The sequence below is a fragment of the Hemitrygon akajei genome, chromosome 1, assembly GCF_048418815.1.
Source record: "Hemitrygon akajei chromosome 1, sHemAka1.3, whole genome shotgun sequence".
NCBI classification, from domain to species: domain Eukaryota; kingdom Metazoa; phylum Chordata; class Chondrichthyes; order Myliobatiformes; family Dasyatidae; genus Hemitrygon; species Hemitrygon akajei.
The window spans coordinates 105,408,798-105,436,675 of record NC_133124.1 but is presented as its reverse complement, the minus strand read 5'-3'; the positions used below and the strand labels follow the sequence as shown (position 1 = coordinate 105,436,675).

The window sequence follows — 27,878 nt, the reverse complement described above, 5'->3', positions numbered from 1 at the left end:
AAGGATGTCGAAGCTATGGAGAGTGCAGAGGAGATTTACCAAGATGTTGCCTGGTTTGGAGAACAAGTCATATGAAGCAAGGTTCGCAGAGCTGAGACTTTTCTCTTTAGAGCGTAGAAGAATGAGAGGGGACTTGATAGAGGTTTACAAGATTATGAGAGGCATAAATAGGGTGGATAGTCAGTACGTGTTTCCCAGGGCACCAATAGCAAACACCAGAGGGCATATGTACAAAATTAAGGGAGGGAAGTTTAGGGGAGACATCAGGGGTAAGTTGTTTTTTTTTTGTGAGTGCCTGGAATGACTTGCCAGGGATGGTGGTGGAGGCTAAAACATTAGGGGTATTTAACAGCCTCTTGGACAGGCACATGGATGAAAGAAAAATGGAGGGTTATGGGGTAGTGTGGGTTTAGTACTTTTTTTTTTTAAGGATTATATGGGTCGGCACAATATGGAGGGCTGAAGGGCCTGTACCGTGCTGCAGTGTTCTATGGGTCTATTTGGGACACTATGTCGCTTAATTGGGGCAGGAGGTTGTTGCCGAACAGGTTCTAACTAGCATCAGTCATGTGCACTTGTATGGCCATAGATGTAACACTGTGCTTTGAGCAAAGAATTTTTAAAAAGCATCAGTTGCATGTGTTTGTGTTCAAAAAGCAATTGTGACTGATACTAACAACAACACACACAAAATGCTGGTGGAACACAGCAGGCCAGGCAGCATCTATAGGGAGAAGCGCTGTCGACGTTTTGACAGTAACTCTTACTATCTTTCCTTTCAGTTAGTCCTGACGAAGGGTCTCGGCCCGAAACGTCGACAGCGCTTCTCCCTATAGATGCTGCCTGGCCTGCTGTGTTCCACCAGCATTTTGTGTGTGTTGTTGTTTGAATTTCCAGCATCTGCAGATTTCCTCGTGTTGTGACTGATACTGTAGTTGGCAAGAATTAAACAGTAAGACAATTCAGAACTACTTGCTCACTACAGTTTCAAGCATTCAGGCTTGAAGATACCAGAAACGGCTAGGAATGAAAAATGAAAAGGCCACTCTCAGGGTGGAGGAGCAACACCTCATATTCTGTCTGGGTAGCCTCCAACCTGATAACATGAATGTCTACTACTCCAACTTCCAGTAACTTCTTCCCTGTTCAATTCCCTCTTTTCTCCTCACCTGCCCCATGGTGGCCCTCCTCCTTCTCTTTTTCCCATGATCCACTCTCCTCTCCCATCAGGTTCTTCTTTGCCAGCCCTTTGCCTTTTCCACTTCCCAGCTTCTTAGATCACCCCCCTCCCCCACTTACCTGGCTTCACCCATCACCTTCCAGCTTGTCTGAATCCCCTACCCCACCTTCTTATTCTGGTTTCTTCTTCTTCCTCTTCTAATCCTGAAGCATCTCTTGCTGAAACGTCAGCTGTTTATTCATTCCCATAGATGCTGACTGACCTGCTGAATTCCACTAGCACCTTGAGTGTGTTGCTCTGGACTTCCAGTATTCTTGTGTTTACTCTTCTTAGTGGTTGAGATGCGATTTTCACTGGAGGAACTGAAAAGGGGGCGTATACACGTATATTTGATGTCTCTTTAAACATCTACTGTAGATTTACCTTTAACTATAGGAGTGAAGAGACCAGCTCAGCACCAAGACCTAGGCACACATACTAATTCCAAAAGCATGACAACCTTTACAGTGCTTTTGTCACTTAGTAATGGAAAGAAATTCCTAAAATCCAGCTGAAATTTACAGCACTCTATAAGAGTTCAGTTTTCTCAGCAGGTCCACCAAAAGAATGCATTTGGAGCCCTCTAGTGTCTGGTTTTATCAATTTCCCCTCACATAAATTGATAAATTTAGAACTAAAATTGAAAAATAAAGCACACACAAAGAACATGATGGAAAATTAAAGCTGGAGAAAGAACAAACTAGCATTTTAATTCATCTTTTGAATCCACCCAAGAGGACTTTTTTTATTTACCATTTACATAATAGGTGTATTGTCATCACATTATCAGACAACCACGTGTAGCATCTTGACTTTCTTCTTGACAATAGTGTTCAGTTATCAAACTCATCTGTGACCAGGGTCTCCAAGATAACTGTCTAATCTATTAACACATTTATTTAGTCTGTATCCCCTGAAGCCGCTGTATACTCCCAACCTATGATCCAGCTTTGAATCTGTAAACCAGGATTTGTTACACATGATCCCTGGATCCAAAGCATTGATATACGCCGTAAACAACTAAAACCAAGCATCACAGCCTATAGCTACAAAAAAGCTACAACCTCCTAATCCAAAAATGAGCTTATAAGCAACTCAAAGCTACAGGAGAGAGGTATGGGATGAGTGATAGTGGCGGTAAGTTACATTCCTAGAAAATGATTTTCTGTAAAATGAAGCCATGCCATCTGTGCATGCAATCTACACGAGTTGAAAAAGAAACTGGATTTACATTTTATTCCCCATGACCACCCCCAACAAACACACAAGCACTTGCGAGCGAGTGAATTCCTTGAGAGTGGATTTTATTTTTTAATCTCTTATATTTTGGGTATTGATTTATGAATTGTCAATCCAAATTTTTACTACCCAGATGTGGACAGTCAACTGTATTCCTGCTCTCCATTTTCTGTCCATTAACCAATCTTCAATCAACACTAGCATGTTAACGGAACTCTGAATGTTCTGATTCTATTTCATAACCGTGCGAGGTTTTACAGCATTCCAAGTACACCACGTCCATTGGGTATCATTTTACTCTACTGGTTACAACCTCAAAAAAAATCTGTCAAATATGATTTTCTTTTCCCAAATCTGACTCAACCCAATCTTATTACTGTTTTTAACTGCTCTGTTAATATGTCCTCAATTACAGATTCCAGCATTACCCTCGTTACTGACAGCTTGCTAACTAGTATAGATTCCATTCTCTCTCCGTTCAAGTTTATTGTCATGGGTATACATACTCAAGGTATAAACCATGAAAATCTGAAATTATTTGAATAATTTATGTTTGTTAGGTTTGTAATGTGCTGCAAAAATCAGATTTTCATGGCATTTATACCTTGAGTATGTATACCCATGGCAATTAACTTGAAAGGAGAGAATGGAAACTACCGTAGTTAGCAAGCTGTAATGAGAAATAGTGTGATTACATGTACTATCTTTCAGACTGTGAGAACCAATCCACACCAAAGGAATTCTGCAAGATATTAGCCTGGGTGTTCATTAACTCCAAAGCCACCTCCTTCTGATTTCTTGGGACACAAATGAATAGACTCTAAAAACTTATCAGTTATGCCACTCATTTCTCCTTTTTTTAAACTAATAAATGCTAATTTCATTTAGCTGCTTCATCATGCCAGACCTGACATTCTCCACTTTTGACAATGAAAAGGCTATAAACTGATCTAAAATTCCTTTCTCCCCCCCCCCCCCCCCCACTTTGGTTATTCAAAGTGATTCAATAGGTACACAAATAATAACTAGGGTTAGTTTACAGGTCTCTCCATCTCATAGCATTGTCTATTCAACACCTAACTAAATACAAAAACAGAACAGGAGCAATAGGTTACTCAGACCCACAGCCTGTCCTACCATTAAATATGATCACAGCTGACCTATTCCAGAAGCCATTGCCTCTTTGTGCCAGTTCCCCATAACCTTTCCTGATCTTTTAAACTAATCCAATTTATCTTGGAATATCCCAATAATCTAGTAGGAAGCTTCTTTGCACAACAAACAAATTATAGCAAGTAGTGAGCACAAATACAGTGGCATGCAAAAGTTTGGGCACCCCGGCTCAAAATTTCTGTTACTGTGAATAGCTAAGCGAGTAAAAGATGACCTGATTTCCAAAAGGCATAAAATTAAAGATGACACATTTCTTTAATATTTTAAGCAAGATTTTGTTTTATTTCCATCGTTTACCGTTTCAAAATTGCAAAAAAGGAAAAGGGCCGAAGCAAAAGTTTGGGCACCTGCATGGTCAGTACTTGGTACCACAGCTTGTAAATGCTTTCTGTAGCCAGCTAAGAGTCTTTCAATTCTTGTTTGGGGGATTTTCACCCATTCTTCCTTGCAAAAGGCTTCTAGTTCTGTGAGATTCTTGGGCTGTCTTGCATGTACTATTCTTTTGAGGTCTATCCACAGATTTTCAATGATGTTTAGGTCAGCTGACTGTGAGAGCCATGGCAAAACCTTCAGCTTGCACCACCTGAGATAGTCCATTATGGACTTTGAGGTGTGTTTAGGATCATTATCCTGTTGTAGAAGCCATCCTCTCGATCCACCCCCGTGCTTAACAGTTGGAGAGGTGTTCCTTTCACGAAATTCTGCACCCTTTTTTCTCCAAACATACCTTTGCTCATTGCAGCCAAAAAGTTCTATTTTAACTTCATCAGTCCACAGGACTTGCTTCCAAAATACATCAGGCTTGTTCAGATGTTCCTTTGCAAACTTCTGACGCTGAGTTTTGTGGTGAGGACGCAGGAAAGGTTTTCTTCTGATGACTCTTCCATGAAGGTCATATTTGTGCAGGTGTCGCTGCACAGTAGAACAGTGCACCACCATTCCAGAGTCTGCTAAATCTTCCTGAAGGTCTTCTGCAGTAAAACAGGGGTTTTGATTTGCCTTTCTAGCAATCCCACGAGCAGTTCTCTCGGAAAGTTTTCTTGGTCTTCCAGACCTCAACTTGACCTCCACCGTTCCTGTTAACTGCCATTTCTTAATTACATTACAAACTGAGGAAATGGCTACCTGAAAAAACGTTGCTATCTTCTTATAGCCTTCTGCTGCTTTGTGGGCATCACTTGTTTTAATTTTCAGAGTGCTAGGCAACTGCTTAGAGGAGCCTATGGCTGCTGATTGTTGGGTCAAGGTCTGAGGAGTCAGGGTATTTATAAAGCTTTGAAATTTGCATCACCTGGCCTTTTCTAATGATGACTGTGAACAAGCCATAGCCCTAACAAGCTAACTAAGTTCTGAGACCTCGGTAAAAGTTATCCGAGAGCTCAAATCTCTTGGGGTGCCCAAACTTTTGCATGGTGCTCCTTTCCTTTCCCCCCCCCCACTCTAAAATGGTAGAAAACAAAAATAATACACTAATCTTGCTCAAAATGTTGAAAAGAATGTTTCATCTTTAACTTTATGACTTTTGGAGATCAGTTCATCTTCTACTCACATAACTATTCACAGTAACAGAAATTTTGACCAGGGGTGCCCAAAGTTTTGCATGCCACTGTAGTAGGCAGTCAAGTCAAATAGTCACACTTGAATTTTACTCTGTGCTTTTTGGATCACAGATCTTTATCGAGACACTTTTATGTCACCACTTTCTCACTTGAGCTAAATGTAAAATTGTGAAACTTGGCACCATTACTACAATTTCTAAAAAAAGGTTATTCAAAGTGATTCAATAGGTACACAAATAATAACTAGGGTTAGTTTACAGGTCTCTCCATCTCATAGAATTAAGTCTATTAACAGGAAAGATCTTGGGGAATGCACTTACCTGTCTCAGCTCTTGAGCTTCAGCCTCTGAGACTGTCTGCTCACACACCTGTTGGGACATTTGTCCACCACTTGCTGAGGCAGGATGCATTACCCTATCCAAGAAGCCAGTTGCTGGAGAAATAAAAGCAAATGGGTATTTAAAGATTTCAGAATTGACTTGGATTAGTGGTGCCTACCTGTGGTCATTTAGACACAAGAAATAAAACTAATCCCATGAAATGGTGCAGTAAAAAGCAGAATTACCTGTTAGCACTGATTAATGTTGACATAGAAAAGAAACTGAAAGTAGTGATTAAAAAAATACATACAATTCACGTAAAAGCAAGTAATCTATAATGACAGGAAGGCTATATTGTTTCATTCTGAATCACAATGCAAAACCTAGAGTACTGAAAAAAATATAAAATTGATTAAAAGTATATAATAATATTGCTTTAAAGGTTTGCATTAAAATCCATTATAACATTGCTTAATGGCCGTGTCTCTCTCTCCCTCCCTTTCACACCCTGCCCATCAATGTTCGCCTCTACTTATAGCCAAAATGCCTCCATCATCACAAAGATCTTTATTCCTACTTTGTCTATTCATACATTGGTTTCATCCAATGGGACCATTTCTCCAAAATTCCCTTTTCATTCCAATGACAACCACACAAACACCGCTCATTAAGCACCTCCTCCTTAACTAATTCCACTGCACAACAATTATGGAATAATTTCAGGTCATAGTTTATAAGTTCTTAGAGGCTTTCATTCTTCAACCTCTACTGCACCAAATCTTCTGCTCTTCCCAGCATTATACATCAAGAAATGTAAGGAAAGACTTTAGTGATGGATGCTACCTTAAGGCACCACCTCTTAACGATGTTCTCACTAGTGGGGACAATTATGCCAGTGATATATCGGAGTCAACAAACCTCTGCAGGGTCCTGTAATCCTGGGCATTGAAGTCTCCACACTAATAGACAATAGACAGTAGGTGCAGGAGTAGGCCATTCGGCCCTTCTAGCCAGCACCGCCATTCACTGTGATCATGGCTGATCATACACAATCAGTACCCCGTTCCTGCCCTCTCCCCATATCCCTCTGTGATGTAACCAGTCAGAATGCTCTCCATGGTACATCTGTGGAAATTTGTAGTTTTTGGTGACACAACAAATCCCCCTTAATCTCCTAATGGAGTAGAACCACTAGCATACTTTCTTTATGATAATATCGATCTGTTGAGCCCCGGAACATGAAGCTACTTATCCTTTCCACTGCTGTCCCCTTTGAGTACTGGTGTCAAATTCCCTTCCCGAAGACTACAATTAACATGGTCTTGCTAATGTTGAGTGCGATGTTATTGTCATGAAACCACTCAAACGTCTCATCCCTGTACACCTTCTAGTTGTCATATGAGATTGTACCAACAGTGGTGTCATCTGCAAACTTATAAATGCTATTTGAGCTGTACCTAGCCACACAGTCATGAGTGTAGAGAGAGTACAGCAAGCAGTCTTGATTGTGCATTTGTTGATTATCAGCAAGGAGGAAAGTTACCACTGATCCAGCTGACTGGGATCTATCAATGAGCCTAGGATCCAGTTGCAGAGAGAGGTAGAGAGTATTTTGTTTTAAGTTTCTAATGACAAAAAAGTCAATTTCCAAAGTACACATACCGTAAATTCCAGTGTATAAGCTGAGAACTTAGCCCTGAATTTTGGTCCTAAAATTAGGGGGTCGGCTTATACAGAGGGTGCCAACTTTGGAAAAACAAATACACGAAGACAGGTCATATTTATTGGCTGTTTTTGAGTCAAATTGGTTCCACTGTCGACGCATGAATTCTTTGGTTTGTTTAAACTCACATCTCGTGGCTGGAGCACGGACGTCAAACCTCTGGGAATGACTGCAATGTCTGTATTTTCAGTTTTCAGTGCTGCTTTTGTCTCACCTGACAGGTGCGCTTTGACCATGTCCCAGACAAGTAGCGACTTTTCCTTCCTGACACCTTCGGGACATCGATGCCACAACTCTTTAACCCACTTCAAGCAACCCGCTTCGTCCATCCAGCAGCATTCTTGAATGTAAACAACACCCCACGGGAATGTTCTGAGCAATCTTTGTTTTTTGTCTCAACACAAGATCACATCTATTCATAAATCGGGTGCACCAACTTCGCGTAGCTTTGAAATTTTCGCTGACCTCACGGTGTTTTTCGTCCCATTTCAACACTTGAACTCGAATCATTTCTCTGGTAACAACGTATCCTGATGATCGCTGGTGATTCACCCACTCTAAAACATTTTCTTCCAGTTCTGGTCACTGGCATGTTTTCCCGAGGTTTGCACATTTCGTCTTTGGCATTTCCCTCTGCCTTTCTCCACTCTCACTCGTTTACACTAAACTTCTTAGCAGCTGCAGAATTATTTGCTCCTTTAGTAAAATCAACAACCTTCAGCTTGAAGCCAGCATCACATTGCATTCGTTTTAATCTTTTGTACGTGGTGGTCACAAACTCAATACCGAGTACACGGACTGATCCCGCCACCCAGTGTTATGTTTTAACGAGTTTACGATGGGCGCTAAATGGTTTCACAGGGGTTACATTTCAGAGGATTCTTATCCATTGGAAACCTAATCCAAAATTTGTCTCCCTGATTTATTTATTAAGAATTTGCTTATAATGCTCTATAATGTGTAGGCCTGTTTTCTTAGCAGGTACTGGTTCACAAAATTTCCGGGGTCCGGATCCAGCACAGCTGAGTACCAGCATGTGAGATCTTGTGATCTTTTCTGGTTAAATCAAAAACCTCTACAAAAGGGGTCAGCTTATACAAAGGTAACATGAAAAAGTCACTTTTTTAACCTTGAAAATCGGGGGGGTGTCAGCTTATACTCCGGAATATACTGTCTTTAACGTAATTGGTAACAGCAGCAGAGGTAATAGGAAGAAACTTCTTTGTAAACAGACAGCAGCTTACAATCTAGAAAATGTTGACTAAATTTTGAATAGTAATTTTCAAAACAGAATTGTATAAACACGGAGATCAAAAAATTATGGGATTTTGGGAAGCAAACAGGAACGTGGATTATTTGGATAATCCTACAGAAGGGGTAACAAAGAGATGACGAGCAGCACATTAACCATCAATGATGTAATGAATTTTTAATCAACAAAATTGCAGTTAGGAGCATTCATTAATGCCAAAAAGAAAGCTCTTTGAGCCTGTGCATCAGCTTGCAATGAATGAGTCTTAAGATAAAAAATTCAATGAATTACTTGTAGTCCAGAAAATGATGGAAGAATGAAGCAAGACAGATCCGATTGATTACCCTGTACACAAACAGTGGACAGCAATGAATACAAGTTTCATGAGCCTCTAAACATTCTTGTAAGTTGCATGCTTGACAATAATTTCACATTCAGCACTACTACTGTATTGTGTCATCCTAAATGCAGTAACAGTGAACTTGCCATACCTGCATTCCATAAGGAGGTGCCCATGCCAAGGTTCTCTGAAACAGAAGAATCCTCTGGTCTGAAGAGTCCTAATAGGTCCTCTTTAAACTGCACTTTTTTGGCATATTGGATCTCTACAATGGAAATCACATCAGTCATCCTTGCAGACTGCAATGTAAACGAGATGTCAGGCTTCCCGATAAACCTCTGGCGCACAACGATTTCATAAGGACTCTGCACTTTAATATCGTCAACATCTTCCCGCCGGTACTTGTGCACAAGCTGCTCATTTGTATCCTTAATTTCCAAACCTGAGCAAAGAACTGCGAGTGTACCCTGTTTTAGGTTGGCATCTGGACCCTGGGAGTAAAGGATGGGGATTTTTAATATCAAGCCATCCTTTCCGAAAGCCTGTGAAGAAGGCAGAGATTCTGGCTTATCCTTCCCTTCCTGTTGAGTCTTTCGGAAGCGACTGCTGAAAGGCCACCACGGTGGAGTCTCCAGCTCAGTTAATAGTCTAGCACACAATAAATATATGAATTATTTCAAGTAACAGAAATTTTGATACAGAAAGCCAACAACGTCTTAAGTGTCAACTACAGAACTTAAGTTGGTTACTTTTAGGATGTTTATTAACTTAATAGTAGTTTATACTATTGGACCAGAGTCAAATACAACATGCAAAATTGAATAAAATAAATGTGTTTGACAAAAGTTAGTTCTGGGAAGTCATAGGTTTGTTTTAAATACATAGAACATAGAATAGTACAGCACATTACAGGCCCTTCGGCCCACAATGTTGTGCCGACCCTCAAACCCTGTCTCCCATATAACCCCCCACCTTAAATTCCTCCATATACCAATACAGAAATGTATAACTAATATCATACAGGAAGAAGACCAAACTGAGCCTACATGTTGCTCTAGTCTTACTTCATCTGGTTAATTCCCTCAGAAATGAAAAATAAACGCAGTGCTGACAACAATGAAATACAAAAGTAAAAAGCTTCACAGCAACAAGAGTCAAGCAAAAGTACTTTTTATATTTGAATCATAAAGAGCAGAGACTTTAAAAATCTGATTAGCTTACACTTCAGATGGAAAGTCACTAATCTGAAATTTCTGGGCAAACAAAAGATGTACACTATGCAACTGAGCTTGCAAAACATCACGTTGAGGCAAAATGAAAAATAAAGGGCAAAAAAGCTGCTCATATAAAAGACAAAAATATATTGCCCAAGGCAACAAATTTTATGCTTTATTTTCAAGATCTTTGTGGCCTTCAAATTTGCATCGCCATTCCTTTATCAACAACATCGAGAGAAACTTGAGTCTGTCATACCAGGTTGGTCAGCATTTGGCCTGCAGTTCCCTTCCACACATTTTAAAACCATTCGGGGCTTTGGTATTGCTGGAATCATTGAATATACCAGGCTCAGTAACTTGCTACTCTATTTCAAACAGCAATCAAAAGTCAAATCAGGTCAGTGAAATCTCAACTCTTGCCCCAATTGCTAGTGCCAATGAAATAAACACTGGCATGTTACCTTTGCTTCTGGCACTTCTCCCCCATTTTAAAAAAGCTTCATATACCTTTTTTTCTATGCATGAAAATCTCATACAAACTTTTAAACCATGAGGAGCGCTACAAATGCATAATGACACGGAAGGAACCCTTAAACATTCACTTGATGGGCTAAAGATTTGTGCAGAATTCTTTCATAACTAACATGGCAGTTGTGAAGTTTAAAAAAAAGCTTAAAACAGGGGAGGGATGGGTTAGCTTGTCAATTCGATCCAACATTGGCTTAGCAGTAGTAGATGATTATCTCTCTGACTAGAGGCCTGGTGACAGTCTCTCCGACTAGATTAATGGTGTGCGCGAAGATCGCTGCTGTGTCTACTGTGATAAACTGGATCAGCAAATTTGTGCATGACACCCGAGACTGGGTGTATGGTGGATCCCAAGGAAGTCTATCAAAGCTTGAAATGTGTTCCTGACCTACTGGGAAAATGGACCAAAAAATGACAGTTGGAATTTAATGCAGACAAATGTGGTGTTGCACTTTAGCAGGGCAAACCAGGGTAGGACTTACCCAGTGAATGGTAGGGCTCTGAGGTGTGCCGTAGATAGGAACTGGGAATACATATTCATAATTCCTTGAACATCACATCATAGGTAGACAGGATAATAAAGAGAACACAAGGAACAGAAGCAGTAGGCCATCTGGCCCAAGGAGTCTGCTCTGCTATTCAAAAGGATTATGGCTGATCTGGCCATGGACTCATCTCCACCTACCTACCTTTTCCTCATTACCCTCAATTCCCCTACTATGTAAAAATCTATCCAACCTCGTCTTAAATATATTTACTAAGGTAGCCTCCACTGTTTCATTGGGCAGAGAATTCCACAGATTCACCACCCTCTGGGAAAAGCAGTTCCTCTTCATCTCCGTCCTAAATTTATTCCCCTAAATCTTGAGGCTATGTCCGCTGGCTCTAGTCTCACCTATCAGTGGAAACAACTTTCCTGCCTCTATCTTATTGATGCCTTTCATATGTTTATATGTTTCTATAAGATCTCCTCTCATTCCTCTGAATCCCAGTGAGCACAGTCCCAGGCGACTCAATCTCTCCTCATAGTCTAACCCCTCATCTCTGGAATTAACTTGGTAAACCTTCTTTGCACCACCTCCAAATCCAGCATATCCTTCAAGTAAGGAGACTAGAACTGCACGCAGTACTCCAGGTGCAGTCTCACCAGTACCCTATGCAGTTACAGCATAACCTCCCTGCTCTAAAATTCAATCCCTCTAGCAATGAAGGCCAACACCCCATTTGCCTTCTCAACAGCCTGCTGCACCTGTAAACCAACATTTTTGCACAGCAGCATGCTGCAATTTTTTACCATTTAAGTACTAATCTGCTCTTCTATTTTTCTTTTCAAAGTGGATGACCTTGCATTTACCAATATTGCATTCCATCTACTAGATCCTCTCCCACTCACTTAATCTATCTATATCTCTCAGCAGCGGGCAGCGTCGGTGCGGGCAGCGGAGTGCACAGGAGCAGAGTGCTGGGCTTTGGCTCAGCGGGCTTCGACGCAAGAGGACTTTGGCAAGTAGCCTGCTTTTCATTTATTCTGACTAATCTGGGATCAAGTAATGGGGGAGACAGTTAGAGCAGTGGTGTGCTCCGTATGCAGTATGTGGGTCAGGGTCAACACAGTTGTCCCTGATGACCATACCTGCAATAGGTGCATCCAGCTGCAGCTCCTATCAGACCGAGTTAAGGAATTGGAGCAGGAGCTGGATGAACTATGGATCATTCAGGAGGCAGAGGCAGAGATAGATAAGAGTTATCAGGAGGTAGTCACACCGAAAAGACAGGAGGTAGGCAAATGGGTGACAGTCAAGAGAGGCAGGGGGAGCAGACAGAGAGAGAAGAGCACCCCTGTGGCCGTTCCCATCAAAAATAAGTATACCGTTTTGGATACTGTTGGTGGGGATGACCTACCAGGAACAAGCTGCAGTAGTCCTGTCTCTGGCACTGAGGTTGGACCCTCGACTAGGAAGGGGAGGAGGGAAGAGAGCAGTATTGATAGGGGATTCTATAGTCAGGGGGGCGGATAGGAGATTTTGTGGGGAAGATCGGGAGTCTCGGATGGTATGTTGCTTCCCTGGTGCCGAAACATCTCAGATCGGGTGCAGGTTATTCTCGAGAGGGAGGGCAAGAATCCAGATGTTGTGGTCCATGTAGGGACCAATGACGTGGGTCGAATGAGTGAGGGGGTCCTGCGTAGGAGTTCAGGGAGTTAGGTGTGAAGCTGAAGAGCAGGACCCCCAGGGTAACAATCTCTGGATTGCTACCTGTGCCACGTGCGAGTGAGGCAAGGAACAGAAAGATTATAAAGATTAATACGTGGCTGAGAGGATGGTGCAGGAGGGAGGGCTTCAGGTTTGTAGATAATTGGGCTTTGTTCCAGGGAAGGTGGGATCTGTTCCGAAGGGACGGTTTACACCTGAACTGGAGCGGTACTAACATTCTTGCAGGGAAGTTTGCTAGTGCTTCTTGGGGGGGGTTTAAACTAAATTTGCAGGGGGCGGGGATCCAGAATGTGAGAGAGGATAGCGAGAGGAAGAATAAAGGACAGGTGGAGACTACACGGTTCCGGAATATTGTGTAGTAGAGAAAGGTGAGCCGGAACAAGTGATAAGGAGGACATATGTACAGAGGGATGGTCTGACGGAACATGGAGTTAAATGTGTTGAAAGAATAAGTAAATTTAGGAAGGACAACAAAATTCTAGGGGCGTATAGCCCGATGGGAGTTCGGGGAGCTGGGTTAAGCACAATAGGTAGCAATTCAAACAGAGAGAGGAGAAATGGGCTAAAAATTCTATATCTGAATGCACGGTGTCAGAAATAAGGCGGATGAGCTTGAAGCCCAGGTGCGAATGGGTAACTATGATGTTGTTGGGATAACGGAGACATGGCTGCAGGGAGATCAGACCTGGGAAATGAATGTTCAAGGGTATATATGCTATCGTAGGGACAGAAATGTGGGGTGGCCCTGTTGGTGAGGAATGAGATTCAGTCCTTTGCAAGGGGGGACATAGGGTCAGGAGAAGTAGAGTCTGTGTGGATAGAATTGAGGAACAGTAAGGGCAAAAGGACCCAAATGGGTGTTGTCTACAGGCCACCAAACAGTAGCATGGATATTGGGTGCAAGTTGAATAGGGAGTTAACATCGGCATGTGGCAAAGGTAATGTCGCAGTAGTTATGGGGGATTTCAACATGCAGGTGAACTGGGAGAATCAGGTTGGTGCTGGACCACAGGATAGGGAGTTTGTAGAGTGCCTATGGGATGCATTCTTGGAACAGCTTGTACGAGAGCCGACCAGGGACAAGACTATTCTGGATTTAGTGTTACGCAATGAACAGGATTTGATAAGCAATCTTGCAGTAAGGGAGCCATTAGGAGGTAGTGATCATAATATGATAAGTTTTTATCTGCAATTTGAGAAGGATAAGGGCAGCTCGGAGGTGTCAGTGTTGCAGTTGAACAGGGGAAACTATGGAGCCATGAGGGAGGAGCTGGCCAAAGTTGACTGGACGGATAGCCTAGCAGAAAAGACAGTGGAACAGCAATGGCAGGTATTCTTGGGAATAATGCACAAGGTGCAAAATCAGTTCATCCCCCAGAGAAGGAAGAATTCAAAGGGGGGAAAGGGGCCACAGTGGTTGACAAAGGAAGTCAGAGATGGCATAGCATTAAAAAAAAAGGAAGTATGACAGAGCTAAGGTGAGTGGGAGGACAGATGATTGGGAAGTTTTTAAGGAACAACAGAACTTAACTAAAAAGACAATACGGGGAGAAAAAATGAGGTACGAATGCAAGCTAGCTGGGAATATAAAGGAAGATAGCAAAAGCTTTTTTTTTAGGTATGTGAAGAGAAAGAAGATAGTTAAGAACAATGTTGGGCCCTTGAAGAATGAATTAGGTGAAATTGTTATGGGAAACAGAGAAATGGCAGAAGAATTTAATGAGTACTTTAGATCTGTTTTCACTAAGGAAGACACAAACAATCTCCCAGATGTATGGATGGGCCAAGGACATAGGGTAACAGAGGAAATGAAACAGATTAACATTAGGAAGGAAACGGTGTTGAGAAGACTGATGGGTCTGAAGGCTGACAAATCCCCAGGTCCAGATGGTCTGCATCCTAGGGTACTAAAGGAGGTGGCCCGGGAAATTGCGGATGCATTGCTAATCATTTTCTAATGTTCCTTAGATTCAGGATCAGTTCCTGAGGATTAGAGAATGGCTAATATTATCCCACTTTTTAAGAAAGGAGGGAGGGAGAAAACAGAGAACTATCGACCTGTCAGCCTGACATCAGTGGTGGGGAAGATGCTAGAGTCCATTATTAAGGATGAAATAGTGGCATGTCTAGATAGCAGTGATAGGATTGGGCCGAGCCAGCATGGACTTACCAAGGGTAAATCATGCTTGACTAATCTGTTGGAGTTTTTCGAGGATGTAACCAGGAAGTTAGACGGGGGAGATCTAGTGGATGTACTGTACCTCGATTTTCAGAAGGCATTTGATAAGGTCCCACATAGGAGATTGGTGGGTAAAATCAAAGCTCAGGGCATCGGGGGGAAGACATTGACATGGATAGAAAACTGGTTGGCAAATAGAAAGCAAAGGGTAGTGGTGAATGGGTGTTTCTCGGAATGGCAGGTGGTGACTAGTGGGGTGCCACAGGGCTCAGTATTGGGACCACAGCTGTTTACAATTTACGTCAACGATTTGGATGAAGGCATTGAAAATAACATCAGCAAATTTGCTGATGATACTAAGCTGGGTGGCAGTGTGACATGTGATGAGGATGTTAGGAGAATTCAGGGTGACTTGGATAGGCTGGGTGAGTGGGCAGATACTTGGCAGATGACGTTTAATGTGAATAAGTGTGAGGTTATCCACTTTGGGAGTAAGAACAGGAAGGCAGATTATTATCTGAATGGTGTAGAGTTAGATAAGGGACAAATACAAAGAGCAAGTGCAGCAGGCAGTGAAGAAGGCTAATGGAATGTTGGCCTTTATTACAAAGGGAATTGAGTACAAGAGCAAGGAAATCCTCTTGCATTTGTACAGAGCCCTGGTGAGACCACACCTGGAGTATTGTGTACAGTTTTGGTCTCCAGGGTTAAGGAAGGACATCCTGGCTGTAGAGGAAGTGCAGTGTAGATTCATGAGGTTAATTCCTGGGATGTCTGGACTGTCTTACGCAGAGAGGTTAGAGAGACTGGGCTTGTACACACTGGAATTAAGGAGATTGAGAGGGGATCTGATTGAAACATATAAGATTATTAAGGGATTGGACAAGATTGAGGCAGGAAATATGTTCCAGATGCTGGGAGAGTCCAGTACCAGAGGGCATGGTTTGAGAATAAGGGGTAGGTCATTTAGGACAGAGTTAAGGAAAAACTTCTCCCAGAGAGTTGTGGGGGTCCAGAATGCACTGCCTCGGAAGGTAGTGGAGGCCAATTCTCTGGCTGCTTTCAAGAAGGAGCTAGATAGGTATCTTATGGATAGGGGATATGGGGACAAGGCAGGAACCGGGTATTGATAGTAGTTGATCAGCCATGATCTCAAAATGGCGGTGCAGGCTCGAAGGGCCGAATGGTCTACTTCTGCACCTATTGTCTATTGTCAGACTCTCCATATCTTCTGCACAATTTACTTTTCTACTCAAATTAGTATCATCAGCAAATTTAGATACTACACTGGGTCCCCTTTTCCAGATCATTAATGCATATTGTGAACAGTGCAGGCCCAGCACCAACTGAGCTGCAGCACACCGCTCACCACTGATTGCCAACCAAAGTAACACCCAAGTATCCCAACTCTCCACTTTCTATTAGTTAACTAATCCTCTATCCAAGCTAATACATCACCCCCAACTCTATGCATCCTTATCTTATGATAAGTCTTTTATGCGGCACTTTATCAAATGCCTTCTGGAAATCCAATAATATTCATCTGGTCTCTCTATTCACTGCACTCATTATATCCTCAAAGAACTCCAGTAAGTTTATCAAACAAGGCCTGTCTATGCTGCATCTGCCAGACGGATCCATTTCTTTCCAGATGCCTCACTCTTTCTTATTTAATGATAGCTTCAAACATTTTCCCAACTACAGATGTTAAACTAACTGGCCTATAGCTATCTGCCTGTTGCCTACATCCTTTTTCGAACAGTGGTGTGACATTCGCCATCTTCTAATCCGCCGGGACCTGCCCAGAATCCAGAGAACTTTGGTATAGAGAGCTTCTGGCAGATTGTTTTTTTTTATAAATCAGGAGTACAGAAAGTCAGGATGTTATGTTAAAGTTGAACAAGACATTGGTGAGGCTGCATTTAGAGTACTGTTATTCTCTTACCCATGTAAAAGATAACGATAAGCTTTAAAGAGTACAGGATATTGCTGGGACTTGAGGACCTGAGTCAGAGGGAAAGTTTGAATTGGTTAGGACTTCATTCCCTGGAGCACAAGAGATAAGGGGAGATCTTCTTTAAGTATATTAAAATTTCAAGGGTGTGGATAGGGTGAATGCATACAGGCTTTTTCCCCTCAGGTTGGGTGAGACTATAAATAGAGGTTATAGGTTCAAGGTAAAAGATTTAAGGGGCACCTGGGGGGAAACTTCTTCACTTAAAGAGTGCAAGTGGGGAACAAGCTGCTAGTGGAAGTGGTAGATGAGGGTTCAAATGTAATATTTAAGAGAAGTTTGGATAGGTGCATGGATGGGAGCGGTTTGGAGGGATATGGCCCAGATGTGGGTAGATGAAACTAGGCAAAAGATGAGGTTGGCATGGGCTAAATGGACCAATAGGCCTTTTTTATGCCATAGTACCCTTAAGACTCTAGTCACAGTCCATAATGCTGTGTCATTTGAGCATGTAGCAAGAAATGCATATTTTTTTTTTAACTTTTTCAACCTTAATGCTGTGAGAACAAATTATAGTCCATATCTTACATTTTTGGGTACTGATTTGTGAATTATGTAAGGAAAATTTGTGACAGTTATCTAAACACTAACCAACCTCCAAAAGCACCGTTACCAAGTCCTCAACATTAGTAACCAAAAGTTTAACTGGGCCAGCCATAATAATCATATGAAAATAAGAGGTAGGTGACTGTCTCTCAAGCTTACCCCACCACTCATTGTGACCATTACTAATAACGCCAGTCCTTTCCCTCCACTGGAATCCTATTTCCTCAATGAGTTAGTCTTTCCAACTCTCCAGCAAAGAACATTCCACAGAATCATACAGCATGGAAAAAGACCATCTGACCCTACTCCCTTATTGTTCTTGAACAATAAACCTTCTCTTTCGAAGAATCCAGTGTATAGTCTTTCCAAAGATGTAGTACTCTCTATGGGAAGTTGCTACACATCACTGTTTTATATGATCAGCCCATAATCTTGTGACCACTGTGTATGGCTTCAGTCCCTTTGCCAAAAGAAGCAAATCTCATGGATTCCAAGTGCGAGAGGTGAACTAATGAGGAGAACTTGTACAAACTAATTCTACAAAAATATATAGAAAAAGTAAATGCTGAAGCCATTTCCCTAGCTCAAAATTCAATCTCAGGACCAGGGTTGGCCATTTAGTACTTAGATGAGCAAGAATGATTTTCACTCAGTAAATTCTCTCCTCAAAGAGGCATATGCTTTTTTTGTTTTTTTTTCCAGAATGCTGGCCTTGCTAGCCTTTATTATTTAGCCCTAAGTGCCCTCAAGATGATGGTGGTGAGTGAACAAATGCAGTCCTACATGCGAGGCTTTTCCTTACAATTATTTTTGGAAAGAAATTCTCCAACTTACATCTAGTGATGAAACAGTGAGGTATATCGAAGCTACGATAATGTGCAAACTGGAAGTGATTCAACAGCAGTAATGAAAGTGTTGGAAGCAGTGAAATAGAATGATTAACCATCTTTCTCTGTGTAGTGTGACTCCTGCTTTTGGAGTGTTTTTCCTTTAATACCCACTGACATCAGTTTTACTCGCTGCATACTGCCTTGATGTCAAAATCAGAAATTTGAAGTGAGTCGAGAATGTAACTTGGTAGTGCACATTTGGACCAAGGCTATCAGGATGTCTTCATGATAACAGAACACATTAAAAACACTACCTTCCATTGCTGATTGTTGATAGCGATTTACTAAATGGTAATTAACTAGGTTGGATTTGTCCTGCTTTATGTATAGAGCACAGAGCTTGACAACTTTCACTGTCAGACAGATACCCATATTGTTATTCTATTAGATCAGCTTAGTCAGAGACGAAGTTCAATTCTTTGCTATAATAGCTAGAATTAGCCTTTACTGTACTCAGTTGTTTCTAGAGTAAATGGAATTGTCTGAGGTCTCATTTCTGTGACAGTGTGAATCATAAAAAAAGCTGGCACTTTTGCTAAACATGGTAGTTAATCAGTCAGCGTTGTAAAAGGAGGGGTGGTGGAGGGGATGCTTCTTTTGTAAGTATTTTGAACTAAGGATTATTGCTTAAAATTTGGATAGCCATTTAAAGAATATTTTTCCTCTGCAAGTCTTTGGACTGCTTCCTTGAAGGGCCACACAAGCAGGTCTTTGAATATATTAAGACCAGGGTAGATGAGTACTTGATAAGTGAGAGAACAAGAAGTAAGCAGAAACTTGGAACTGAGGTTACAATCAGATCAGCTATCTTCTTGATAAATGGCAGAGCAAGCTTTATTCATATTGGCACCTTATTTAGCTATACTTGGTGCTTCTTTAAACATGCTCTCTTCTATGCACCTTATTGAAGCAGAGTTGATCTTCAAGCTTGAATAGAGTAACCAAGTAAGGGACATACCAAACCATGGGCAAGGCTAGCAACCTTTACCCATACTCAACTTCCCTTGAGAAGTTCTGAACTACTGCAGTCCTTCTGGTGAGGCTCTCAGTGCTATTGGGCAGGAAGCTCCCGTTTTTAGACAGAGAAAGCACAAGGGAATGGTGATATTTCCAAATCAGGGAGAGATGTAACTTGGAAGGAAGCCCTTAAGTGATGATGTCCTCATTTACTTACTACACATCCTCTGATGGTAGAAATCACAAGTTTACTGTTGGAATTGCATATTAAAATGAATGCAGTGGGCTTTATATATTGTATTCACATTGTGCCAGCCTTGGCATGAATGATGTGGTACGCATCAAGTAGATTGCTTTATGCTCATTTGTGTTCAGCCTCGAGTTGTTGGAACTGAACTCAATTGGAAAGTAATTAATCTCACTTCCCACAAGCTTTCAGATAATGGAAAAGCTTTGGAATTTAAGATAAAATGATTTCTGCAGGCTACTCAGTTTTTGTCTTGCTCCTTTTATGACTCATCCAGTTAAGTTTTTGATAAATGATGGCACCAGTATGTTGATAAAGATTCCCATCCTCAGAGGAATAGTAATCGAATAGTCACTGTTAAAGTTCACACACAAAAAGGCAACGATCAGTTGACAAAGCGCTAAGAGCTGTCTCCAAAAAGTGAACCGATGCTTTAACATTGCCATCAAATTCTGCTCTTGGCAGCTTCACACAATTAAAATGATTAAAAATGTGAGACACCCAAGTGAAGTGCCTAGATGACAACAAATGGGTGTTTGTGCTTTAATCCATACAGCTGTTCTTACATGCTCTCTGGTGATTTCCAGTCACTGAGGAATTCTGATTTGTTATATCCAGACCCTATAAACTTGAGGAGTTATTAGTTCAGAAACCACCCTGTAGGTTTAGGGTTTCTGTTGCAAATTAAAAATATATTTTAAAAAATCATGCTCAATGGCAAAATGTACTTCAAAAGCAACCATTAGCCAAGCAGTGACAGTATCCAAACCCTTGGGACTTCATTTCTTGTAACGTAGAAGACCGAGTGGAGATTTGACGGAGGGTATCGATAGGGCAAATGCAAGAAGGCTTTTCCCCCTAATGAGGTTGGGTGGAACTACAACCAAAGGTCATGGGTTAAGGGTGAAAGGTGCAAAGTTTAAGGGAAACATTAGGTGAAACTTTTTCACTCAAAGGGCGGTGAGTGTGGAATGATCTGCTGCCACAAGCTGTGCATGCAAGCTTGATTTCAATGTTTAAGAGAAGTTTGGGTAAGTATATGGATGGTAGGGGTATGGTCCTGGTACAGGATGATGAGAGTAAGCAGCTTAAATGGTTTGGAATGGACTAGATGGACCAAAAGGCCTGTTTCTAGGCTGTACTTTCCTAGGATTTATCTAGCACTGAAACAAACCTGAATTTCCTCATCCAAAACTGGCATAATTCCAAAATACTAGGTCTGCCATTCAAATATAAACATTGATTACATTACACATTTATTGGGTTGCTCAGAAACAGGTGTATAGCAAGTTGTTTCTTCGCAACCCCATGAGCATTCTTCAGGTACAAGAGTGCATAGAAAAAAAAACACACACAACCCATACAATGCCAGACAATAACTTGTATTGACGTAGTACTGTAGTACCACTGATGTTAAAAAAAATGAGCCAAAGTTGTTTCTCAGAACATACATGAAGAATATTGAAGCAAATGAGATGAACAAGTTTTAGGGAGCATTTTAAAGAAGGAATTGATGTTGAATCAGAGAAATAGAAAAGCAACTCAAGAGCACATGGTCCAGTGGGTCAGATTCCTATCAGAGCAGAATGAGAGATTTGCAAGGTTAGAGCTGTAACTTCTTGGTGAATTGTACTTTACAGAGACAAGGTGTTGCAGTTAATGAGGATTCAGAATACAACTGCATGCTGTACAAGACTGTAATTAGTTTGCATGCAAGATTCATTTTCCTTGTAAGGAATAGATGCAATGCAAAAGGGTTTCATAATTGGCGAGAAGCGACCCAAAGTGGATTTTATTTTTAGGAAAAGTTTGGAGAAGGGATCTTTCCCTTATTTTAATATGCATTTACAAATTTTAGAAATCAACTCAAGGACACACACACGTGGAACAAAGTTGTTTCCTTTAATTCACCATATCTTTTGGGGCATAACCTACTGCACCCCTGGCCTCCTTTTTTGTGACTTATGGCGACATATGTCTTAAACTCAAATCACACACACACACACACAATAAAATGGCCATAATACCTGTTTGCTACATCCAAGTCTGACTCGATCTTGTCTAGCCCATTCATGATGCGATCAAATTGTTCACCCTGATGATGCAGCACTTTGGCTGTGTCTCCCAAGCGTTGCTGAGAACTGGACGCCAGGTTGATCAACTCCCTGCCCTTTGACATGGGCCTCATGTCAGCCTCCACCTCTTCTCCTCCTGATGAGAGCAGCTGTGCTCGCCAGAAATGCTCAAGAACATTGAACACCACCGTTCGGTTGGGTTGAAGTGAACTAAACCAGTGCTTCTCACCATCACCTACCAGCACAGTTAGCGAGCTAAATATGAAGCTGGATGTTTCCTTTTTGATGCCAGTGATGCCAGAGAGTTTGAAGCTGATCAGAGTGACCCCTTCTTTGTCAGATGTGAAAGCCAACTGGTATGGTGTGAGTGAGAGCTTCCCATAAACCCATCGCTTCTCACTCTGTAGATAGTAAGAACCAGGCCACGAATGGATGCACAAGTCTTTGTTCATTACAGTAGCTGCTGCCCCTTCTAGAGAGGTCGTACATCAATAAATGTAAGAAAATCTAGAGAATCAGAGAAAGTAGGGAATGAAATTTGCTTGGCATTTAGAAAAATCCCCAGATCAGCTTAAAAAGCCAAATAAACATTCTTGCTTTCTTTAAAGAAAAACTGAATTTCTAATATCTGGCAATTTCTTCTCAAGTACAAGAACAACCTACAAAAATACTAAGCCTTTCATGGAATTCAGGATTTGCATCACCAAGAGACACTTCAGCAAAACATGCATCATACAGGGCCTTGAAAAAGTATTCATCCCTCACAACTATTTTCACATTTTACTCTCATTTTTGAAAGTTACAATATATTGAAGTAGGATTTTTGAGTTAATCTACAAAACAATGGGTGTGCCAAATCAAAAAATTCCAAAACCTGTCAATATACTAAAAATTAAAAATCAAAATTGAGAGACTGAAAAAGTATTCATCCCCTTTGTAATTACTATGCTTGCTTTCCTCAGGTGCAATACTGTATATTACCTTACCAACTCACCCAATTTGTTAATGTAAAAAATCGGAGGATCATCTAAATAAATACCCCTCTCTCTGCAAGGTCCAACAATATGGTAGATTTTCAACAAACCAAATCAAAATGAAGACAAAGAACCATTCAAGGCAAGCTAGAGAAACATGAATCTAGGGAAGGGTACAAGTCCAAAGACACTGAACATTCCTGAGTTCAGTGCAATTCATCCTGGAATAAATATGAAACTACAGCCACACTGCCCAAGTCACTGCCCCTCTACACTTAGTAGTCACAGAAGAATAGCACTTGTTAAGAGAGGCTACCGTGATGCCAACAGTCACTGAGTGTGTCAATGGCTACAATGGCTCCACAATCTTCAAGGACTGGCACAAAAAGGGTATTTATGGAAGAGTGGCAAGGAAGAAGCCATGGCTTTAAAAAAAAAGCATATCTTTGCGTGTAAAGACTTTGGAAAAGCATTAGTTAGAAGGTACTGTAAAGGTGTGGAATATAGTCTGTGGTAAGATAAGAATAAAATGGAACTTTTTGACCACAACACTAAGTGGTACATCCACCAGGTAACATCATCACTACTGTAAAATATGGTGGAGGTAGCATCATGCTGGGGGGGGGGGGGGGGGGGAGATGCCCTTCAGCAGCAAAGACTTCAGAAATGATGGAAAGATGAAAGCTGCCTAATAGAGAGAGATTCTGGATAAAACCCTACAACCATCTGCCAGAAAGCTTAATCTGGGGAAAAATTTCATCTTTCAGCAGGATAACAACCCAAAGCACACAGCCAGAGAAAAAATGGAGTGGCTTCAAAAGAAAATTGATGTACTTGAGTGGCCCAATCAGAGTCCAGACCTTAACCCAATCGAACATCTCTGACAAGACTTCAAGGTTGTTGTCCACCACCACTCTGCAACTAACCCGACACAACTTGAGCAATTTTACAAGGAAGAATGGGTAATCTTGCAAAGCTAATAGAGACTTATTCAAAAAGACTACTGGCTGCAATCGTTGTGAGAGGTGATTCAACTCAGTACTGAGCAAAGGATGAATACTTTTGAACTGCTGACATTTAATTTTTTTAATTTTTAGTTTATAATACTTTACAATTTTTCCCAGTCTTTTGGGGGTTCTACTGTGGAAAAAGAGGAACATGTGATTCACATAAAAATTTGAAGTTAAATTGATCAAAATTCCTGATTGTAATACCCTTATATGAACAAAGGGTTGGGAATCCTTTTACAAGACACTGAACCAATCTGACTGATCTTTCTCTGGCATAAATTCACATGGCTCTGGAAAACAGTAAAACAAGATTTTTTTAAAGTGCACAACAACAACTATCCTCACCCATTCCCCACATCCAACAAACCCTTAAACAAACAAATCGAAATAGTATAAATCTTGACACAATTGACTTCACTTTACTGTACCAAAATTGCCTCAGTGGCTTTACCTTTCACGTATCAAAAGGGTCCATTAAGTCAAAGTCCCTTCTAGAATAATTGGATGTGTGTTGAACTTGAACAGTTGTTCATAGCTTAAGTTTCCTGAACTTTCTAATTATCGTTCTCTGCTGGCTGCCACTATCGGACAGGAGGTACAAAAGCCTTAGATCCCACACAGATTCAGGAACAGTTACAGCCATCAGCCAACTGAACCAGTGAGGATAATTTCACTCACCACATCTCTGAACTGATTCTATGACCTACAGACTCATTTTCAACGACACTTTACAACTTATGCTCTCAGTATTATTTGCAGTCTATCCTCTTTTTCATGCTGATTGGTCATCAGTCCTTGTTTTATGTATAGTTTGTTTGCGAATTCAACTGTATTTCTTTATTTTTCCAGTAAAGGCCTGCAAGATAATAAATCTCAAAGTAGTATATAATAGCATCACAGAGTTGTGGCTGAAAGGCGGCCATAGTTGGGAGCTTAACATCAAAGGATATACTTTGTATCAAAAGGGCAGACTGAAAGGCATAGGCAATGACGTGGCTCTGTTGGTAAGAGATGGAATTACATCTTTAGAAAGAGGTGACAGGGTCAGAGAATGTTGAATCTTTGTGGGTAGAGTCAAGAAACCGCAAGGGTTAAAAAAAACCATAATAAGAATCATATATAGTCCTCCAAATAGTATCCAAGATGCGAGGTTGAAATTATAAAGGGAGTTGGAAAAGACATGCAATAAGGGTAATGTCACAGTTGTAATGAGGGACTTCAGTATGCAGGGGAGTCGGGAAAAATCAGGTGGGTGTCGGATCGCAAGAGAGGGAATTTGTTGAATGCCTACGAGATGGCTTTTTAGAGCAGCCTGTGCTTGAGCCTACTAGGGAAAAGGCTTTCGTAGACTGGGTGTTGTGTAATAACCCAGATCTTAATAGGGAGCTTAAATGTACAGGAACCGTTAGGAGACAGTAATCATAATATGATTGAATTCATACTGCAACTTGAGGGGGAAAAGCACAAGTCACATATATCAGTTTCTCAATGGAATAAAGGGAATTAGAGAGGCATGAGAGAGGAGCTCACCCAGGTGGATCAGAGGAGGATACTATTGGGGATGACAGCAGAGCAGAGAGGGCTGAAGTTTCTGGGAATAGTTCACAAGGCACAGGATAGATATGTCCCACAGAAATAGTTGTTCTCAAATAGCAGGGGACAAGGGAAGTTAAGGACTGCATAAAAGCCAAGGAAAGGGCATATAAGGTAGCAAAAGTGAGTGGGAAGTTGAATGATTTGGAAGCTTTTAAAATTCAACAAAAGGCAACAAAAAAGTCTATAAGAAGGGAACGGATGAAATATGAGGGCAAACTAGCCAATAATATAAAACAGGATACTAAAAGTTTTTCAGTGTAAGGGAGGTGAGGGTTGATATCGGACCACTAGAAAATGATACTGGTAAGGTAGTAATGGGAGGCAAAGAATGGCAGATGAACTTAATGGGCACTTGGCATCAGTCTTCACTGTGGAAGACACTAGTAGTGCACTAAAGGTCTGTGACTGTCAGGGAGTAAGAGTGAGTGCCATTGCCAAAGGAAGAAGTGCTCAGCAAACTTGAAAGTCTTAAGGTGGATAATTCACCTGGACCAGATGGACTACATCCCAGAGTCCTGAGAGAGGTTGCTGAAGGGATAATGGATGCTTTGGTCATGACCTTTCAAGAATCACTTGATTCTGGCATGGTCCTTGAGAACTGGAAGATTGCAAATGTTACTCCACTCTCCAAGTCAGGAAGGCAAAAGAAAGGAAATAATAGGCCACTTAGCCTAACCTCAGTGGCTAGGAAAGTGTTGGAATCTATCATTAAGGATGAGATTCCGAGGTACTTTGAGACCAATGATTAAGTCAAGTCAGTGTGGTTTCTGTAAAGGGACGTTTTGCCTGAGAAATCTATTAAGAGTTCTTCAAAGAAGTAACAAGCTGGACAGACAAAGGAGAGGCAATGGATGACATTTATTTGGATTTTCAGAAGACATTTAATAAGGTGCCACACATAAGGTTACTTAACAAGAGAATCCTATGGTGTTACAGAAAAGATACTAGCATGGATAGAGGAATGGCTAACAGGCAGGAGGCAGCAAGTGTGAATTGGGATGATGTTTTTGCAGGGAAATGTACTATGAACATGTGGTCGATGTTTAAGGATCTCGTGCAGGATGTTAGGGATAAATTTGTCCCGGTGAGGAAGATAAAGAATGGTAGGGTGAAGGAACCATGAGTGACAAGTGAAGTGAAAAATCTAGTCAGGTGGAAGAAGGCAGCATACACAAGGTTTAGGAAGCAAGGATCAGATGGGTCTATTGAGGAATATAGGGTAGCAAGAAAGGAGCTTAAGAAGGGGCTGAGAAGAGGAAGAAGGGGGCATGAGAAGGCCATGGTGAGTAGGGTAAAGGAAAACCCCAAGGCATTCTTCAATTATGTGAAGAACAAAAGGATGACAGGAGTGAAGGTAGGACCAATTAGAGATAAAAGTGGGAAGATGTGCCTGGAGACTGTGGAAGTGAGCGAGGTCCTCAATGAATACCTCTCTTCGGTATTCACCACTGAGAGGGAACTTGATGACAGTAAGGACAATATGAGTGAGGTTGATGTTCTGGAGCATGTTGATATTAAGGGAAAGGAGGTGTTGGAGTTGTTAAAATATATTAGAACAGATAAGTCCCGGGGGCATGACAGAATATTCCCCAGTCTGCTCCACGAGGCAAGAGATTGCTGAACCTCTGGCTAAGACCTTTATGCCCTCGTTGTCCATGGGAATGGAGGGAGGCGAATGTTGTCCCCTTGTTCAAAAAAGGTAGTAAGGATAGTCCGGGTAATTATAAACCAGTGAACCTTACGTCTGTGGTGGGAAAGCTGTTGGAAAATAATTCTTAGAGATAGGATCTATGGGCATTTAGAGAATCATGGTCTGATCAGGGACAGTCAGCATGGCTTTGTGAAGGGCAGGTCGTGCCTAATAAGCCTGATAGAGTTCTTTGAGGTGGTGACCAGGCATATAGATGAGGGTAGTGCTGTGAATGTGATCTACATGGATTTTAGTAAGGCATTTGACAAGGTTCCACACGGTAGGTTTATTCATAAAGTCAGAAGGCATGGGATCCAGGGAAGTTTGGCCAGGTGGATTCAGAATTGTCTTGCCTGCAGAAGGCAGAGGGTCGTGGTGGAGGGAGTACATTCAGATTGGAGGATTGTGGCTAGTGGTGTCCCACAAAGATTTGTTCTGGGACCTCTACTTATTGTGATTTTTATTAATGACCTGGATGTGGAGGTAGAAGGGTGAGTTGGCAAGTTTGCAGATGACACAAAGGTTGGTGGTGTTGTAGATAGTGTAGAGGATTGTCGAAGATTGCAGAGAGACATTGATAGGATGCAGAAGTGGGCTGAGAAGTGGCAGATGGAGTTCATCCTGGAGAAGTGTGAGGTGGTACACTTTGGAAGGACAAACTCCAAGGCAGCGTACACAGTAATTGGCAGGATACTTGGTAGTGTGGAGGAGCAGAGGGATCTGGGGGTACATGTCCACAGATCCCTGAAAGTTGCCTCACAGGTAGATAGGGTAGTTAAGAAAGCTTATGGGGTGTTAGCTTTCATAAGTCGAGGGACAGAGTTTAAGAGACGCAATGTAATGATGCAGCTCTATAAAACTCAGGTCACACTTTGAATACTGTGTCCAGTTCTGGTCATCTCCATATAGGAAGGATG

The 27,878-nt window shown here is 41.5% G+C and overlaps 1 protein-coding gene across 5 annotated transcripts in view; it reads right to left on the bottom strand.

Annotated features, from left to right (window-relative positions):
* Positions 1-27,878, bottom strand: part of snap47 (synaptosome associated protein 47) — a 37,158-nt gene that overhangs the window by 5,989 nt on the left and 3,291 nt on the right. For 4 of the 5 annotated variants that reach the window (XM_073048949.1, XM_073048933.1, XM_073048941.1 and 1 more), the window contains exons 2-4: positions 21,644-22,198; positions 8,977-9,473; positions 5,511-5,623 (exon numbers count right to left, since the gene is read on the bottom strand). In XM_073048949.1, coding sequence (XP_072905050.1) covers positions 5,511-5,623; positions 8,977-9,473; positions 21,644-22,143 — 1,110 coding nt within the window. In that variant the 5' untranslated portion in view covers positions 22,144-22,198. The remainder of the gene's footprint in view (positions 1-5,510; positions 5,624-8,976; positions 9,474-21,643; positions 22,199-27,878) is intronic. The other variant, XM_073048967.1, reaches the window with a different exon arrangement.